Source organism: Podarcis tiliguerta (assembly GCF_965153285.1).
Source record: "Podarcis tiliguerta genome assembly, chromosome: 6".
Lineage (NCBI taxonomy): Eukaryota > Metazoa > Chordata > Lepidosauria > Squamata > Lacertidae > Podarcis > Podarcis tiliguerta.
In genome coordinates this window covers 75,255,041-75,273,103 of record NC_139539.1, presented here as the reverse complement: position 1 = coordinate 75,273,103, position 18,063 = coordinate 75,255,041, and the positions used below count along the sequence as shown (strand labels likewise).

General features: G+C 44.4%; 1 protein-coding gene across 3 annotated transcripts in view; it reads left to right on the top strand.

Moving 5' to 3' along the window:
* Positions 1-17,446, top strand: part of OLFM3 (olfactomedin 3) — a 176,236-nt gene extending 158,790 nt beyond the window's left edge. For all 3 annotated transcript variants that reach the window (XM_083445220.1, XM_083445219.1, XM_083445221.1), the window contains exons 5-6: positions 13,767-13,873; positions 16,032-17,446. In XM_083445220.1, coding sequence (XP_083301346.1) covers positions 13,767-13,873; positions 16,032-16,709 — 785 coding nt within the window. In that variant the 3' untranslated portion in view covers positions 16,710-17,446. The remainder of the gene's footprint in view (positions 1-13,766; positions 13,874-16,031) is intronic.
* The last annotated feature ends 617 nt before the right edge of the window (positions 17,447-18,063 follow it).

Genomic DNA, 18,063 nt, shown 5'->3' with positions numbered 1-18,063 from the left:
CCTTCCCATGTTTGTACTGGGACATGTGCTATACTCTCCATCTTTGTGGCCAACACACGGATTGCCTCACCATTATCAGAAATGTTAAAGCAACAGGCATTCCCCGTCAAGTTCAAGACTCCACATAGGCCTCCTTGCCTGGCAAGTACATAATCCATTCCCAATTTTAGCTGCAAAATAGCGGCTCTACTTTCATCCAACTGTTTTGCAATAAGTCTCAAACTCTGGGCCGTTGCATTGGTTACAAGTTCCACTACTGCTTGCAATCGAATTATTCTGTTTAGATTATAAATAGGATCCCGTGCCCCTTGTATCAGCTCATCAGGATTCCAGGAGGCAGGATCATAATAGGCTATAATGCGCTCTGGTGGCCAATCGTTAGTATCGCTCCAACTCTGGGTACTTCCTCCTGCTATATGAGAAATATCAGCATTTCTTCGTGTACGTTTGACTGAACTAGTGGGCATAACCCACATTGGTGGTAATACCCATCCCAGGAAACAAGTCCCACTCCATTTAGAAGGGAGTTGCTTGTATGCCCATTCTCCACATATCCACCACAACCATCGGGTCTGAGATTTTTGGAACGTGGAGTGCATATGGCGAAATATCACAAGGGGTAAAGAGTTCACAATACAGTATGTTAGATTGCCTTTTGCTGTCACAGTTTTGTTCCACACCATTTTCCATGCATGAATAAAAGGAGGTGCACAGGGCAAGGTATTCCGAGTTCGATAGGAAGTACCGTCTGCCCAGGTTTGATTATTCTCAATATAATTCCAAGTATAGTGGCAACGAGAAGAGCCTACCATGGTAGAATCAGCTGTATCTGATGATTTATGTACACAGAATTCCCCTTGTACAGGTATAACTCGTATTGGTTTAGGTGAGTTCCATCCAGGGAAATTCTGTACTTCTGTTTGATGTGGCATTTCGCTTACCATACCAATGGCATTTAATGGTATCGGTAATAAGGGCATACCTCCCTCTGAATCATCTGGCCCAAGAGAGCAAACAAGGCAATTAGTCTTATTTGTAGCATTGGCTACCATTTCAGCTAAGCCTACCCACATATTGTGGTCATGGCGGAATCCATATTTAGCAAATTTGGTCAGATTCAAGGACCCTTCCCCTTCCCAAGGGATCAGGATTAATAATAAAATCATGTTGATGTCTAGTATATGCATTCCTCCCACAAAAGATTACCTTATTGTGATAGCAAAAAAATATTAGCCCCAATATAATTCCCCCAGTGACAGAAATGGGAAACCACCAAGACCAAAACATATATCCCGAGGATCCCCAATGAGTAATATCCCTGATAATTGTTCCACAAGGGGGGGGGGCAGTCAGAGAATCTTCCCGTTCACAATCGCTGGTTTAGACGCTCCTCAAGCTTCAGGCGTGCGCAGGTCAGCCAGCTTCCAGGTTGTGGCTGCAGCAGGCCGGTCGTCTCAATGTTGCCCGTGACCTAGCCCGTTCCCCGTAGGGCTAGATACAGGGGTTTTTGGAGAGAGTCAGTTTTAAAGGATTAGAGGGGTCACCTTTGCACGTCCAACTGCCTTCGGACTTCTTCAAACGGGAGTGATGAATCCAGGGGGTCACCTCAGCTACCTTCACCGCTGTTGGAGTAGAGAGCAAGACGGTGTAAGGCCCACGCCACTTAGGTGCAAGTGGATCACGTTTCCACTCTTTCACCCATACGCTATCGCCAGCCTGGAACTGATGAATCGGCTCGGCAATGCTGCACGGCGTGCGCTCGAGGGCCCACCTGTTAAGAGAAACAAAAACACGGGAGAGAGATTGCACTTGTCCCTGTGTCACATGGTCTCCTATTTGTTTGAGGTCAGCTGGAATATCCTGAACAAAGGAGGGTGGCCTCCCATACAGGAGCTCAAAAGGTGACAACTTAAGTCTTTTTGTGGGTGCACACCGAACACGAAACAGTGTTATGGGTAGCACATCTACCCATCCCAATCCTGTTTCCTGGGTTAACTTTGCCAATTGGGTTTTCAGAGTCCGATTCATTCTTTCAGTTTTCCCTGAACTCTGAGGCCTATATGCTGCATGCAGTCTCCATTTCACTTGTAGGACTCGACATACTTCTTGTACTACTTGATCAATGAACGCTGGCCCATTATCACTTCCAATGCATCTAGGTAATCCAAACCTTGGGATCAATTCAGTGAGGAGTCTCTTAGTTACCTCTCGCGCCTTTTCAGTTCGGGTGGGAAAAGCTTCAACCCATCCGGTAAGAGTATCTACAAACACAAGGAGATACTTGAATCCCTTAGAAGGGACTAGCTCTGTGAAGTCCACAATTAGGCTTTCCATGGGGACGTATCCCACATGTTGGATTCCAGGAGGTTGTACCGGTCCCTGCCTAGGATTGTTTTTAGCACAAAGAACACATTTCTGTGAAATGCGAGTTGCTAATTGTGATAGGTTAATAATATACAACTTCCGACTGAGACTCTCTCTGGTTGCAGTACCGCCAAGATGAGTAGATTCATGATAATTTCTTACAATTGTGCCTGCTAGGTGATGAGGTACATAAATCCTATTGTCCGGCAGGATCATCCAACCGTCCTTCACAACCGCTCCTTCCTGTTCAGCCCACTTCCTCTCTTCTGGGGTATAGTGAGGTTTAACTTCTTCTGGAACTACCTCTGGTATGAGGGCTGCTATAAAGCCTCCCACAGGCTTTTGGGCTGCCTCTCGGGCTGCTTTGTCAGCAGCATGATTTCCTCTGGTTATTGGATCCCTTCCACGTCCATGACCTTTGCAGTGCATTACAGCAATCTGTTCTGGAGCCCATACTGCTTCCAACAGGATTTCTACTTCAGGTCCATATTTCAAGGCCTTCCCGTGGGCTCCGATTAGACCTCTTTCTTTCCATAGAGCTCCATGTGCATGCAGGGTTAAGAAGGCATATTTAGAGTCAGTATAGATATTTGCCTTACATCCGGCTGCCAACTGCAAAGCTCTAGTTAAACCTATAAGTTCAGCTTTTTGTGCTGAGGTTCCAGCAGGCAAAGCTTCAGCTTCCACAACTTCCTCATTGGTGACCACAGCATATCCTGCTCGTCTGGCACCTTCATGCAGGTAACTGCTACCATCAGTATAATATACAACATCTGGATTTTTCAATGGTTCATCTTTCAGATCAGGTCTACTGGAATAAACTTCATCCATTATTTGGAGACAATCATGTGATTCCTCATCATCTACCTCTGGTAGGGGCAGCAAAGTTGCTGGATTGAGCATATTCACTACTCGTAGATGAATCCTGGGATTTTCACACAATAGGCCTTGGTATCTAGCCATCCTTGGGTTTGTTAGCCAATAACTACCCTTATATTCCATGAGTGTCAGAACAGCATGAGGTACATTCACATACATCGTCTGGCCGAAGGTAAATTTATCAGCTTCTTTGACAAGGCTTGCAGTGGCCGCTACTGCCCTTAGGCATGGAGGCCATCCTTTTGCTACTGAGTCCAATTGTTTAGACAAATAAGCTACTGGACGGTTCCAACTCCCTAATCTCTGGGTCAGGACTGCCGCTGCAATCCCATTCTGTTCATGTACATACAGCTGAAAGGGTTTTTCCGAATTAGGCAGTCCAAGGGCTGGGGCCTCCATAAGTCGTTGTTTGATAACTAAAAAGGCTTGTTGCTGCTCAGGTCCCCATACAAATGGGTCCTTTTCTGCACCTCGAGTGCTTTCATGTAAGGGCTTGGCCAGACTGCTGAAATCAGGTATCCATAGTCTACAAAACCCTGCTGTTCCCAGGAATCCTCTGAGTTGTTTCCTTGTGGTAGGTTCCTTGATAAGGCAAATAGCTTCTTTCCTCTCTGGTCTCAATGCTCGTTGTTGGTGTGAGATGTCAAAGCCCAAATATTTGACCTTTTCTAAACATAACTGTGCCTTTTTCTGGGAAACTCGGTAGCCAGCTTCCCAGAGCAAGTGGAGCAGTTCCTCTGTCCCTTCTTTACAGGTATCAAAATCCTTTGCCGCTAGTATAAGGTCATCTACATATTGCAGAACCACCTTTTCTCCAGGTATTGAGGGGTAGCTTGTTAGATCCTTCGCCAAGGCAGTGCCAAATAAAGTTGGGGAATTTTTGAATCCCTGGGGCAATCTTGTCCAGGTTAGCTGGCCTTTTGTTCCTGTCAAAGGGTTTTCCCACTGGAAGGCAAATATAGGTTGGCTCTGTGGTGCCAACCGGCAACAGAAGAATGCATCTTTCAAGTCCAATACAGTAAAAAATGTTGCTTCTGGTGGGATCAAACTCAGCAGGGTATATGGGTTTGGTACATTTGGGTGCAAGGTTTCAATAGCCTGGTTTACGAGCCTCAAGTCCTGTACTGGCCTGTAGTCATCTGTCCCAGGTTTCCGAACAGGCAAAAGGGGTGTGTTCCATTCTGATTGGCAGGGCTTAAGCAGACCATATTTTAATAGGCGGTCCAAATGTTTCTGGATGCCCTCCGCTGCTCGCCGGGGTAAAGGATATTGCTTTACAGATACAGGGGTAGCCATAGGTTTTAGGGTTACTACAATTGGAGCTATATTCTTAGCCATTCCTGGTGGGCTATTTTCGGCCCATACTCCTGGTGGCACCTGTAGGGTTCGGAGGAGCTTGTTTAATTCTGTATCCAATGTAGGTTGGACTTGCAGGGCTGACATTAGGCGCCATGATTGTTCCTTAGGTACTGAGAGGGTAATTATTCCTGCTGCCTTTGATGGCAATTTCATTTCTGGACCTCGAGGAGTGAAGGTAATTTGGGCCTGCAATTTGGACAGCATATCTCTACCCAAGAGAGGTATTGGACACTCAGGTATATACAAAAACTGATGGGTTAAACGATGTCCCCCAATCTGGCATTCCAAAGGTTGGAGGAAAGACCTCTTAGCTGACTGACCAGTGGCACTTTTAATGACTACACTTTTGGATGCCTTTTTCTGCAATAGTTCTGGGAGTACTGAGTATTCAGCCCCAGTATCTATCATAAAGTCTATTAAATGGCTCCCTAATTGAATCGTGACCGTGGGCTCCTGGAAGCCTAACTTTATGGAGTCCGGTCGTTCCTAGTCTTGGGTAAAATCCTCCTCTGCCAGTCCAATAAAATTGTCTCTACTCCGTCCTTGTCCCGGTCTCTGATATCTTCCATCTCGGATCATTCCCCGTCCTCGTCCCTGGTTTCTTGGGCCGGAGCCTGAGCCTGGGCCTGGGCCTGGGCGTACTTCTTCCAACCTCAGGGGTTCAGGACACTCTCGCTTCCAATGACCCTCCTTCTTGCAATTCGCACATTGATTCCTTCCCAGGGGTGGATTCCTTCCCCGCCCTCTCCCTCCATTTAAGGGGCGGTACTCTTGTTTCACTGCTGTGGCCAGCATTACCATCTTTTCCTTCTGCCACTTCTTCTTCTCTTGTTTCTCAGCCTCATCCCTATTCCGATAAACTCGGCGTGCAATGGCCATGATTTGGCTCATCAGCATCCCTTCCCATCCTTCTGATTTCTGAATTTTCTTACGAATGTCAGAAGCGCACTGGGCCACAAATGTAGCAGTAATCATTCTGCTGTTTTCAGGGGCTTCAGGGTCAAAAGGAGTCCATATACGATAGGCTTCCTGCAGCCTCTCTAAAAAGTCTCCTGGACTCTCATTTGGTTTCTGTTCTACTTCTGAAACTTTAGACATATTAGTGGGCTTCTGGCATGCCCTGCGGATACCTTGCACAAGCGTCTGGCGGTAGGTAGTAAGCCTGGCCAGGTGAATTGCATTGTTTGGATCCCAATTAGGATCTTCCAAGGGGAAGTTGTCCTGGAGATGACGGTCAATATTAAAAATATTTCCCACTCTGGCCTGCTCACGCAAATATATCTGTGCTTTTTCAATTATGTCTCTCCTTTCCTCAGTGGTGAAAAGAGTATTGAGGAGCTGGCGGCAATCTGTCCAAGTAGGACTATGAGTATTTACTATTGAAGTCACCAAGTCCATCATAGCCTGAGGTTTTTCTGCAAAAGTCGGGGTGTGTGTTTTCCAATTCATCAGATCCGTAGTCGTGAATGGAATGTATTGGAGGGTCGAAGTTCGAGGTGGCCGTGGTCCGGGTTGCCCGTTAACCAGCACAGGCTCCTCAAGTGCATCAAATACTCTTCTAAGAGGGGCTACTACGTGACCTTTCTCTTCACTTTGCTCTAGGGGCCTCAAATCATAGGGGATGGTATCTGTCCCAAGGCGTTCTTTTAGCAGCTTTATACGCCTGGCTGTATTGCTTGCTGACCGTTCAAGGTCTCCCTGTAACTTCTGTAATAATTCTCTAGGACTTGGATGTACAGGGGTTTGGGGTGGGCAATCAGTTGTTCCACTAAAGGAGACTGTAGATGGAGTTCTACTGGGACTCACAGGTGGAACAACCACTTCTGCTTGGGCTTTATTATAGGACTCCAATGCCTCCTGAAGATATTTATCATAATCTATCAAGGAATCAAGGTCTGTGACTTCAGCTCCATTACTCATTCCACTTTCTTGCCTTGGGGTTACAACTGGTGGAGTGTTTGGATTAGGCTCCCCCCGACGTGGAGCATAGGGTGGAGGTGAAAGCACCTCTTCCTCTGGTCCCTCAAAAATGGGTTTGAGTTTATTTGGCAAGATTCCTTTCCTAGCTTCGGCTTTTACAGCCAATAATTTGCATTGTTGGACTTTGCATTCCCTTATCCATGGAGGATTATTATTTAATGTGCTCAGCCAAGAGTCTATATATGAAAATTGTTCTGGGCACCCTCCAGTTTCTTTGGTGATGTTAGACCAAAGTTTGCTTGCTAAATTTATATCAAAAGTTCCTTGAGACGGCCATCCAGTATTTTGTTTCGGCCAGTCTAATTCACATAACGTTCTCAAGCGCTCTGGGGTCATTTTGACTCCATATGCTCCTGAGAAGGCTTTCTTAAAGTTATTTAACATACATTCAAGAGGTGTATTTCCCCCCTTTGAACCTCCAACTCCCATTGTATGGCCCTGTGAAGTATCCACTCAGTCACTCACACACTCGCTTCGTGGGGTTCCTTGCCCAGTGAAGTCGCCTTACTGGGAAACGAAGTACTACCCACTCCACACTCAGGTCAGCTACAAATAGTACTTTCTCACACATACAATGCACTGGATACTTCACCACACTCTACCTCCCAATATTTCCCTTTCCCTCCACCAGACCAGCATCTGATGTACCCAACCACCTAGCGTACTCAGTTCCCCTTTACTGAGACGCAGAAGTTTGATCAAGACTTCTCTTCCTCCCAATTAATTGGAGGGCCACAATCCCTTTTGTGCACTTACCCTTAGCTGGTTCCCTGTTAATTTCTCTGGTTCCCCCCGGTTCCGTCGCCGTTCAGTGAGCAGGGTAGTAGACAGACGAGACTGCTGCGTTCCCCTGGAGAAAAAAAGGTTCCAGTGCGCGCTGGGTAAACAGTTAGTGTCCTCCCTCTGGTACCCTGCCCACTAAGGCGAAGGGGCTGCGTTCCAGCAGACCACTTATCCGAGTCACAGAGGCACCATAAAATGTAGCACCCTGCTTGTGGTTAACGCTTAGCTGGAATGAAATATTCAACGCAGCAATAGAGAAATTAAAATAATAATTTATTTGTCAGACAAATAAATGATTGGCACAGTGGTATATTTACCAAAAGCTCTGCACACTCCAGCCCTGGTGACCAGCACTTATATTCCCTCAGCCCAGCCTCCTTACTCCTCCTTTGGCTGCCTCTGTCCAATCAGCCTGATTGAAATTCCTATTGGCTGTTTGCTAGAACCAATCATAAAAGATACACCCATTTCCTATTACCTTTTATGGGAGACAAAGAGCTATATTTCCTTCTATCAATATCTTACATTTGCCTTGACAAGCCATCTTAAATATCAGATCACCCTATGCCCTTTGCTCTTCTGCTCTTTGCTCTTCTGCCCTTGGCAACAGGGGCAAATGGCTAAAACAGATGGCTCATGGTTTCAAATTTTGTCATATAAACAGAGGTCTTGGGTTCACCTTCTCACACACCATCAATGAAATAAGAATCTAACATAAGAATCTAACATTTCTTACTTTTTACATTCTTTTGTATAGTTATATTAAAGTCAGTACATATATACTTAAAGTACATTATACATTAAATATACATTAAAGTCAGTACATATAGCACATAGATTTTTAGAAGAATAAAGAACTTAAGCAGTTTCTAAAGCAAACCCTTCAATTTACACCCCCCCCGCCAGCTGTTGTTGCTTTTAGCTCTTTGCCTTTTAACCTTCTCAGGATACCTTAAACCATGTTTGACGGGAGGCATCTTTGCCTTTTAACCTTCTCAGGATACCTTAAACCATGTTTGACGGGAGGCATTATTTACCAACTCTAATTAGTGTTTTTGCAGCTTGGATTGTATTCTGTAATTCGTATGACCTTTTGTTCCCAGCTTTTGCTCCTTTTTACAACTTTGAGGTACTGCAACAAATCAATGAGGGGCCCTTATTCAGGAGAATAAACAAAAGGTTCTCAGCCAGCTGGCTTCTGCCTGGCCTGGAGCAAGCATTTGGAGCAAGCATCTACAAATATATTTTTAAGCTTATTTTAAAATACAGATCTTTGATCAGATGCCTCAGTGGGAGAGGCATCATAGCCACTTCAGAAGATGGCTTTGCAGGGGTTTTGGTGCTTGTATCTGTGTGTAACTGGAAGTGCAGTGTATTTAAATTAAATACAGTGGTACCTCAGGTTACGTGCTTCATTCGTTCCGGAGGTCCGTACTTAACCTAAAACTGTGCTTAACCTGAAGCACCACTTTAGCTAATGGGGCCTCCTGCTGCTGCTGCGCCACCAGAGCACGGTTTCTGTTCTCATTCTGAAGCAAAGTACTTAACCTGAAGCACTATTTCTGGGTTAGCAGAGTCTGTAACCTGAAGCGTATGGAACCTGACGCGTATGGAACCTGAGGTACCACTGTAAATAAAATTTGAAACCATTTCATGCAGGCCATCAGGAGCCGTTTATAACAAAGTAGTAATGTCCACCCACAAACACACTGGCGCCAGCACCAGGAGGTCCTAGGGGCCTGGGCACCCACCCAAAAATTGTGGTGGGTGCTCAGCCCCTGCACCATGGGGCCTTGGACATGACTTCTTGGGCTCCCAGGCACCACTACAGCATGCGCAATGTGCTTCAGCAAATGCCCGCTTGACTACCTACCCTCCTACTTGCAACAAGTCCAGGGGGTGGCGTGGCCTGTCACCTTCCTCCTTCCTCCTTCGTTCTTCTTCTTTTTTTTCTTTTTCTTTTTTGAGTTTGACAAAGAGTGTTTTATTTTTTCAAACCACCACATTTATCTTAAACTGCATGCTTTGCAAATGCAAGCTGACATTTGTATGAGGACATTGGTTTGAGGATATTGAAGATAAGGAAAACAGGATTTCCAGACCTATAGTCCTCCTGCTTTATTCTCCCCCCCCCCCTTTTTTATAAATTGGTTTTCACATATTACTTTACAATACATATATACCGAAGCCAACACTATTTCCTCCACACCCACCCATACATTTACATTTCTATTTCCTCAATCTATCATATTATTCTTTTCTCCTTCTTCCCACTTCACTCCGCCTCCACTCGATTTCCTCCACATTATACAATTTACAATAATCTTTGCATTCTACAACCTTCTCAAATCATCTATATATTCTTATTATCTTTCCTTACTAAGAAGCTTCCTCCTTCTTAGTCTCAGTGTTGCACCTTGTAAAACTCAGCCAGGAGGAGGAAGGAGGTAGAATTAGAAGGAGTTGGTGCTGCCTCTTATTGGCTCTAGCTCCACCTACTGTTGGCCTCCCTGCCTTCCACCCTACCACTGGCAAGATCAAAGCTGCAATTAAAATAATAATAATAATAATAATAATAATAATAATAATAATAATAATAATAATAATAATATCATCTTTATTGTCATTGCCCCCTTCGGGGACAACGAAATTACTTGATTGCTCCATAAAAACACTAATTAAACAATACAGTATAATACAGCAACAGAGATTAGATGACTTTCAAAGTCCGGGTTTCCCATTCAGGGCTGAGACCGCTCTGGAGAAGAAGCTGTTCTTAAGACGGCTCGTTCTTGTCTTCATATGTGACAAGTAATATATGTGGTTGAATATTATATTGCTATTTCATATTCTACTGATTTTTTTTAAAAAAAACTTCACTTTTCAATGAACTATTATTCCAAACAGTCTTCTTTAAACCTCACATAATACGCCAATTTTGGTTAGAGTCAGTCAAAATTTGCTCAGTCCAGGAGGATATTAAAGAAATTCTTGTCGCTGCCATCACTTATGTATTGCTACTTTAAGTAAACTGTTCACCTTTTCTAAGTCCCCCTGCAAGATGCGATCCTTCAGATAACCCCAAAGCAATATTTCAGGATTTAACATTATACCATGTCTGTTCATCTTTTTTATTACTTCCATAACTTCTTTCCAAAATGGTTTGACAGGAGGGCAGAACCCAAAATATATGTATTAAAGCTCCCCGTTGGGTTTAACACTTCCAGTACTTTTCCTTCTGTAATCCCCACCCCCTGCAGAGAGAGAGAGAGAGAGAGAGAGAGAGAGAGAGAGAGAGAATAGGTACCCTCAAGATCTCATTTTATGAAAGATTTAAGAGTGGCAGATACAGTCTTTTTGCTATGTTCTGATACATCCAAGTCCTCTCTGTTGTAGAGATTGTGATGCTGAAATCAATTCCCTATTTACATCGAAAGTTACATTTCCCCCCATATTTTGTGCACCTGTTGATTCTCGAAAAGACCTATATTTCTGGGCAAGCCTACCGACTTGCTCTGAAATGGAGGAAAACAGGACTATTTGATTTAATTTTACAAACCGCTTCCGATTAAGTAAAATGTTGTTATTATGCCATATATATTTTAACCCGACCTAATCCAAGAAAATAGTCATAAAGAAACATCTCCCAAAAGATGGATTGAGGGGAACATCTAGATAACAAGAACTCCACAAATGGAGTGTTGTGACTGAGAACTCCCTCTTCTCTCTCACTACTGGCCTAGCTTCAAATGGGAAGGAGATAAAATCCAGCTACATCTGGACTGCCACAGATTCCCCATCCCTATACTAGATGTTTCCAGGGAGAAGGGAGAGACACACACACACAGGACGGATGCTCCTGCAACATCTACTTTCGTCCAATGTAGTTGATTGACTTGAGTGCCTATTCACTTTGTACATATTTCCATTATATCCATTTAGCCCAGCAATGGATTCAGTGCCTCAAGGCAGCTTATCAAAGCACTTGCCCCATTATAACAGAATGAGAATAGGCTCGGATGATATAGCTCATTCATTTCCAGTAACTTAAGTGTAGGAAATGAAGTCATAACTTGGCCGGTGCAGTCAGAACACACAGCCTGTTCTGCTTGTCTCCAATCTGACCTACTTACTTATATGCAGATTGAACAAAGCATTCCTAAAACTAACTTCCATTTAAGCATTTTCATTCACGTGGAAGGGCAACTTGTCGTCTTGTCGTCTACAAATCACTCAACCTTGTTCAAATTCGCCCAACGGAATCCTAGTCACTTTGATGAAAATAAGGTGCATTTTTTACATACTTCACCCAAAAAAGGAAATCCATGAATTCTAGGGCTGTAGATGGCTCCCTGATCCAAGGCCTGATCTAGCACATAGCTGTCAATGTTTCCCTTTTTCTAAGGGAAATTCTCTTATTCTGAATAGGATTCCTCGCAAGAAAAGGGAAAAGTTGATAGCTATGATCAGAGGAAAAACCCTCTGTGATAGCATCTTGCAGTACCCTCAGAGGAGGACCGCACTTGTTTCTTCCCATTTAATAAATAAATACAAAACAATAAAAATTAAATCTCACCCAGGATGATCCTGGATCTGGCCCCTGAGAAAGGGGCCTTGCATTGTTTCTTAACTAGGATGTAAACCTCTACTTAGGATTTAGGTATGTAATAAGGGTATAAACGTGTGATCAGGAGGCAGGGGGAAGAAGAAGATGCATACTATTCTTCAGCCAGTGGTCCAAAGGCCAGAACCTTATTTTTGGGTGGAAGCAGAGTCTCTTACAAGTAGAAAAACCCAATGATAGCTGTACAGGCTTCCTGGGTATGGGCCCATGCGTTCAGGCATGATACCACATACAAATATATACACACATACAGTCATTCCTCATGTTATGTTTGCTTCATGATACGTTTCTTCAGGTTGTGTCCTAAGGTGACTCGGAAGTACCGGAAAGGGTTACTTCCGGGTTTCGCCGCTCGCGCATGCACAGATGCGCAAAATGGCGTCAAGCGCATGCACAAAAGTGGCAGATCACAACCCGTGCATGCGCAGACACACCACTGCAGGTTGCGTTCCTTTCATGTTGCAAACGGGCCTCTGGAACAGATCCCGTTCGCAACCAGAGGTACCACTGTATATATGTGTATATCATATATTTGTATCCTTTCTTTTGAGCCATATAGATCACTAGCGGTAAGGTAAAATCTCAATATGTAATAAAACACCAATCAAATAAGACAATGCATTAAAAAGTTGCAACACAACAATAGCGAAGAACCAGCAACATTATATGCTACTTTTTAAAGGTAAAGGTAACAGGACGCGGGTGGCGCTGTGGGTTAAACCACAGAGCCTAGGACTTGCCGATCAGAAGGTCGGCGGTTTGAATCCCCGCAACGGGGTGAGCTCTCGTTGTACAGTCCCTGCTCCTGACAAACTAGCAGTTCAAAAGCACATCAACGTGCAAGTCGATAAATAGGTACTGCTCCGGTGGGAAGGTAAACGGCATTTCTGTGTCCTACTCTGGTTCGCCAGAAGTGGCTTAGTCATGCTGGCCACATGACCCGGAAGCTGTATGCTGGCTCCCTCAGCCAATAAAGCGAGATGAGCGCCACAACCCCACAGTTGGTCACGACTGGACCTAATGGTCAGGTGTCCCTTTACCTTTACCTTTAAAGGACCCCTGACAGTTAAATCCAGTCACAGAAGGCTCTGGGGTTGCGGTTCTCATCTCACTTTACTGGCTGAGGGAGCTGACATTTGTCCGCAGACAGATTTTCCGGGTCCTTAGCATGACTAAGCCACTTCTGGCGAAACCAGAGCAGCACACGGAAACGCCGTTTACCTTCCTGCTGGAGCGGTACCTATTTATCTACTTGCACTTTTTGGCGTGCTTTTGACCTGCTAGGTTGGCTGGTGCAGGGACCGAGCAACAGGAGCTCACCCCATCGCGGGGATTCAAACCGCCAGCCTTCTGATCAGCAAGCCCAAGAGGCTCAATGGTTTAGCCCACAACACCACCTGTATCCCATATGCTACTTTTTAATCAACCTAAATGTTCCCTGAAAAAGCAGTGTTTCATGTGTTGGTTTTATTACATGCATTCTACATAAAACAATAAGAAAGAATGATATACCACTGAAGTGCTATTTATTTCAAATCCTTACACCATGTCTTCTTTGCATCCTTCAAATAACCTAACTCTTCATTTAAAGAACTTGAACAAAGTATCCTTTTTTGGACGGCACCAAAAGCACTCGGGCATCACCAGCGTTTGTTTGTTTTTATTTCTTACTCAGTCTTCTTTCACAGCACTTATATCTGGAAGAAGAGCACAGTCAGCCAACCTTGTGGTTTGGAAGGGATTTTCATAGAGTCATTTTGGTTTCTTATCATTTCAGCTTGTGGCAAATTGATGAAGATCACTGGCCCTATTACAGTCAAGACATCGGGAACCCGGTTTGGCGCTTGGATGACGGATCCATTAGCACCCGAGAAAAATAACAGAGTACGTAACTTTTATTATTTCTTGCTGGGAGCCGGGCAGGAATTCTACCAGTTGGTCAATGAAAGATGTGAAGCTGCCTTATACTTGGGTCACAGCGTAGGTCCATTCAGCCCAGTTATCAGCTCTCTCCAAGGCGTCAGGCAGAAGTCTTTCTGAGCACCTACTACCTGAGAATGTTTTGGCTGGACATGTTGGGGACTAAACTTAGGGTCTTCTAAATGCAATACATCTGCTCTACAACTCGGCCCAGTATACCTGAAGGAGCGTCTCCACCCCCATCATTCTGTCCGGACGCCGAGGTCCAGTGCTGAGGGCCTTCTGGCAGTTCCCTCATTGCGAGAAGCTAAGCTACAGGGAACCGGGCAGAGGGCCTTCTCGGTAGTGGCGCCCGCCCTGTGGAACGCCCTCTCATCAGATGTTAAAGAGATAAACAACTACCTGACATTTAGAAAACATCTGAAGGCAGCCCTGTTTAGGGAAGTTTTTAATGTGTGACATTTTGATGTATTTTTAATCTTTGTTGGAAGCCACCCATAGTAGCTGGGGAAACCCAGCCAGATGGGCGGGGTACAAATAATATATTATTATTATTATTATTATTATTATTATTATTATTATCATCATCATCTGCTTACAAGTGGAAGGACTGGATCCTGCAGGGTGCTGCTGCCCCATGGGAAGGAGTAGCAACCAGCATAATGCAGAATCGAATCTTTTGCTTAGGATTCAATCCTGTGCGGTGCTGCTTCAGGAGGCAGGAAGGAGAGATGAGGCCAGAACGGCATCCACTCACACCCACCCCTACCTTCTGCCGCAGAGGTGCAGCCAGCTGTTCGGTCCCACCTTTCTACGGTTTTGCCTTCCCACCTATGCCTGCCTCTACTTCCCATGCCCTGCCCCATGACAGCCCTGGATCTCTCTGGCCTGCCCAGCCCTATGCAGGGCTGTCTCAACCTGACTTAGCTATGTCCAGATTCCCCCCAAATCAGCCCAATTTAGTTTGGGGTCTATCTGAATGCAGTACACAACCCTTCCCTTTTAATAAACATGAAATCAGGGCAAACCACATGGGGTGGATCAACATGGAGACATGACAGCCATGTCAGTGAAGGGTCTAATATTGCCATGACCTAGACATCATTCTCCTTATTGTCCAAAGCAGTGGATCTCAATCTTTTTGCTTGCGGTGGAACCCTTTACTTTAAAGAAAACTTCAGCAGAACACTTATGGTAGAATATATTTAAATGAATTAAAAGGGGGCAGAGTTGATTATTAGGAGAGCTCACAACAGAGGCGCAACTTTTAAACGCAGCAAGTTTGAGACCAGAGTAGATTTGATATAAATCAATTTAAATCATGATTTAAATCACTAGCCAAGAAGGACTCAAAAGGACTCCGCCCCTAGAAGCCGGCACTCCTGCACTTTAGCCAGTGTGATGTAGTGGTTAAGAGCGGTAGTCTCATAGTCTGGTGAACCGGGTTCGCTTCCCCATTCCTCCACATGCAGTTGCTGGGCGACCTTGGGCTAGTCACACTTCTCTGAAGTCTCTCAGCCCCACTCACCTCACAGAGTGTTTGTTGTGGGGGAGGAAGGGAAAGGAGATTGTTAGCCACTTTGAGACTCCTTCGGGTAGTGATAAAGTGGGATATCAAATCCAAATTCTTCTACTGACTTAAACCTTGGAGAGCCCAGCAAGGGAAGGGGGGAAAGGGAAGGAAATCCCAGGGAAATTGCTTGAATGGTGCATTTAATTCCCATGGTGACAGCTCAACAGAATTCACACATTGTGTGTGCTTGCCTGCCAATACCGTTCTTTTCTCAGAGGAACCCCCTTGGACCGCTTCACGGAACCTCGGGGTTCTGTGGAACATAGTCTGAGAAATGGTAGTCTGAGAAATGCAGAGCCCTGGTGTGTGCAGATGGGCCTCTCCCCTTTTTCTAAACCCAGCAATCAACAAAACCCGATCAGATGTGATTTTCCTTTGCTCGATCTGCGTGGCAAATGGAAAGACTCCAGTGAAAGGGTAAATAGCAAATGTATTTAAAATGATAGGCCGACTTGCAAATTATGCTTCTGTCCAAAGTTCACAGCTTATCCTTCCTTCCTTCCTTCCTTCCTTTCTTTCTTTCTTTCTTTCTTTCTTGCTTGCTTTCAGGTCTGGTATATGGACAGTTACACCAACAACAAAATAGTCCGTGAATACAAATCGATAGCAGACTTTGTCAGCGGAGCCGAGTCGAGGACATACAACCTCCCTTTCAAGTGGGCAGGAACCAACCACGTTGTCTACAACGGCTCCCTCTTCTTCAACAAATACCAGAGCAACATCATCATCAAGTACAGCTTTGATACGGGTCGGGTGCTGGCTCAGCGTAGCCTGGAGTACGCCGGCTTCCACAACGTCTACCCATACACTTGGGGCGGCTTCTCGGATATCGACCTGATGGCAGACGAAATTGGCTTGTGGGCCGTCTACGCAACCAATCAGAACGCGGGCAACATCGTCATCAGCCAGCTGAACCAGGACACGTTGGAAGTGATGAAAAGCTGGAGCACTGGCTACCCAAAGAGAAGTGCTGGCGAATCCTTCATGATCTGTGGCACCTTGTACGTCACCAATTCTCACTTAACTGGAGCCAAGGTGTACTACTCCTATTCCACGAAAACCTCCACGTACGAATACACGGATATCCCCTTTCATAATCAATATTTTCATATATCCATGCTTGACTACAATGCCAGAGATCGAGCTCTGTATGCCTGGAATAATGGGCACCAAGTCCTGTTCAATGTCACTCTTTTCCACATAATTAAGACTGAGGATGACACATAAACTCAACCTTGATATTCCGGCCACCTGAAAGCAGTGTCATTTGTGCTGAACTCAAAAGCATTCTACTGGGTTTCTCTTAAGTTCTCTTTTTTCCAGTAAGAATTAAGAAAAGGAAATTGGGGGGGGGAAGCTTTTTTCTACAGTATAATGTATTCCAAATATGGCGGAGCCTTTATTTAAAATTATCTGGATGGGATTAGAGGTAACTTTCTTAACTCTACACCAGGCCTGCCATGACTTTGTCATGGAAAGCACTAAAGTTTATTTCAGTGGCTAAAGACATTGTTTAAAAAAATAAAATAAAAAAGATTAATGATCTGCCTTATATTAGAGTCAGAGACTAATGGTGGCTTAACTGCATGAATGTCTTTTTCTACCATATATCATTTTTTTAAACAAAAGCAATCTGTCTAATTGCTCAACATCAAAATATATTTGGACAGTAATCTGAAATAGAATGTGCATCAATATTATTTGGGTTTCTCTTTAAAACAACAACAACCACACTCTCTTCTAAAGTCAAATACTTAAGAATCAGATTTCTTTAGAGGTGAAAAGAAGTAAAATTCTATTGGCTGTTACACAATTTCAGATGCGGTGCTGTACAGTCTGTTTTTAAACTTCTTGCAAGCAATTTCTCAGTGATATGTATTTATACCATTGTGTCCACCATTGTGCAATTGTATCTCTTCACTTCTGTGAAAGTCAACTATTTTTTATAAAATATATTGAAGTTTGATGGTCTGATGGGTCCATTTTGGAATGGTGTGGATATGAAAATTCTGCAGTCATCAAGGTCCTCAATTCCGAACTACATACATGAATTTATTTGTTTGCCCGTTTTAAAAATGTAAATACTGCTTAACTGGCAAAACCATGGTCTACATAAAACATAAAATATACATCAAAATTACCCATTGAAGGTAGAAGGTAAAAACAAGACCTAAGAAAAAATTCAAAGTACACATAAAACCAATAGTTAAAAATATGCATCATTTGAAAACAAGAAAAGTACCGTATTTTTCGCTCTATAAGTCACACTTTTCCCCTCCCAAAAAGTAAGGGGAAATGTATGTGTGTCTTATGGAGTGAATGCAGACAGGAGGCTCTGCTCAGCGCTCCCTTTAAAGAGCCACGTGGAGTGTGTGTGTGGCTCTTGGGGGCTTTTCCCTGAGGAAAAGCCCCCAAGAGCCACACACACACTCCAAGCGCTCTTTAAAGGGAGCGTGGCTCTTGGGGGAGCCTTAGCCATGCACAGCCTCTCCTGGGCAGGGGATGAAGGCTCCCCTTGCCTGGGAGAGGCTGCGCACGGCTATCCCATAAGCCAGAACAGCCAGCGGGATCGCTGCACTGC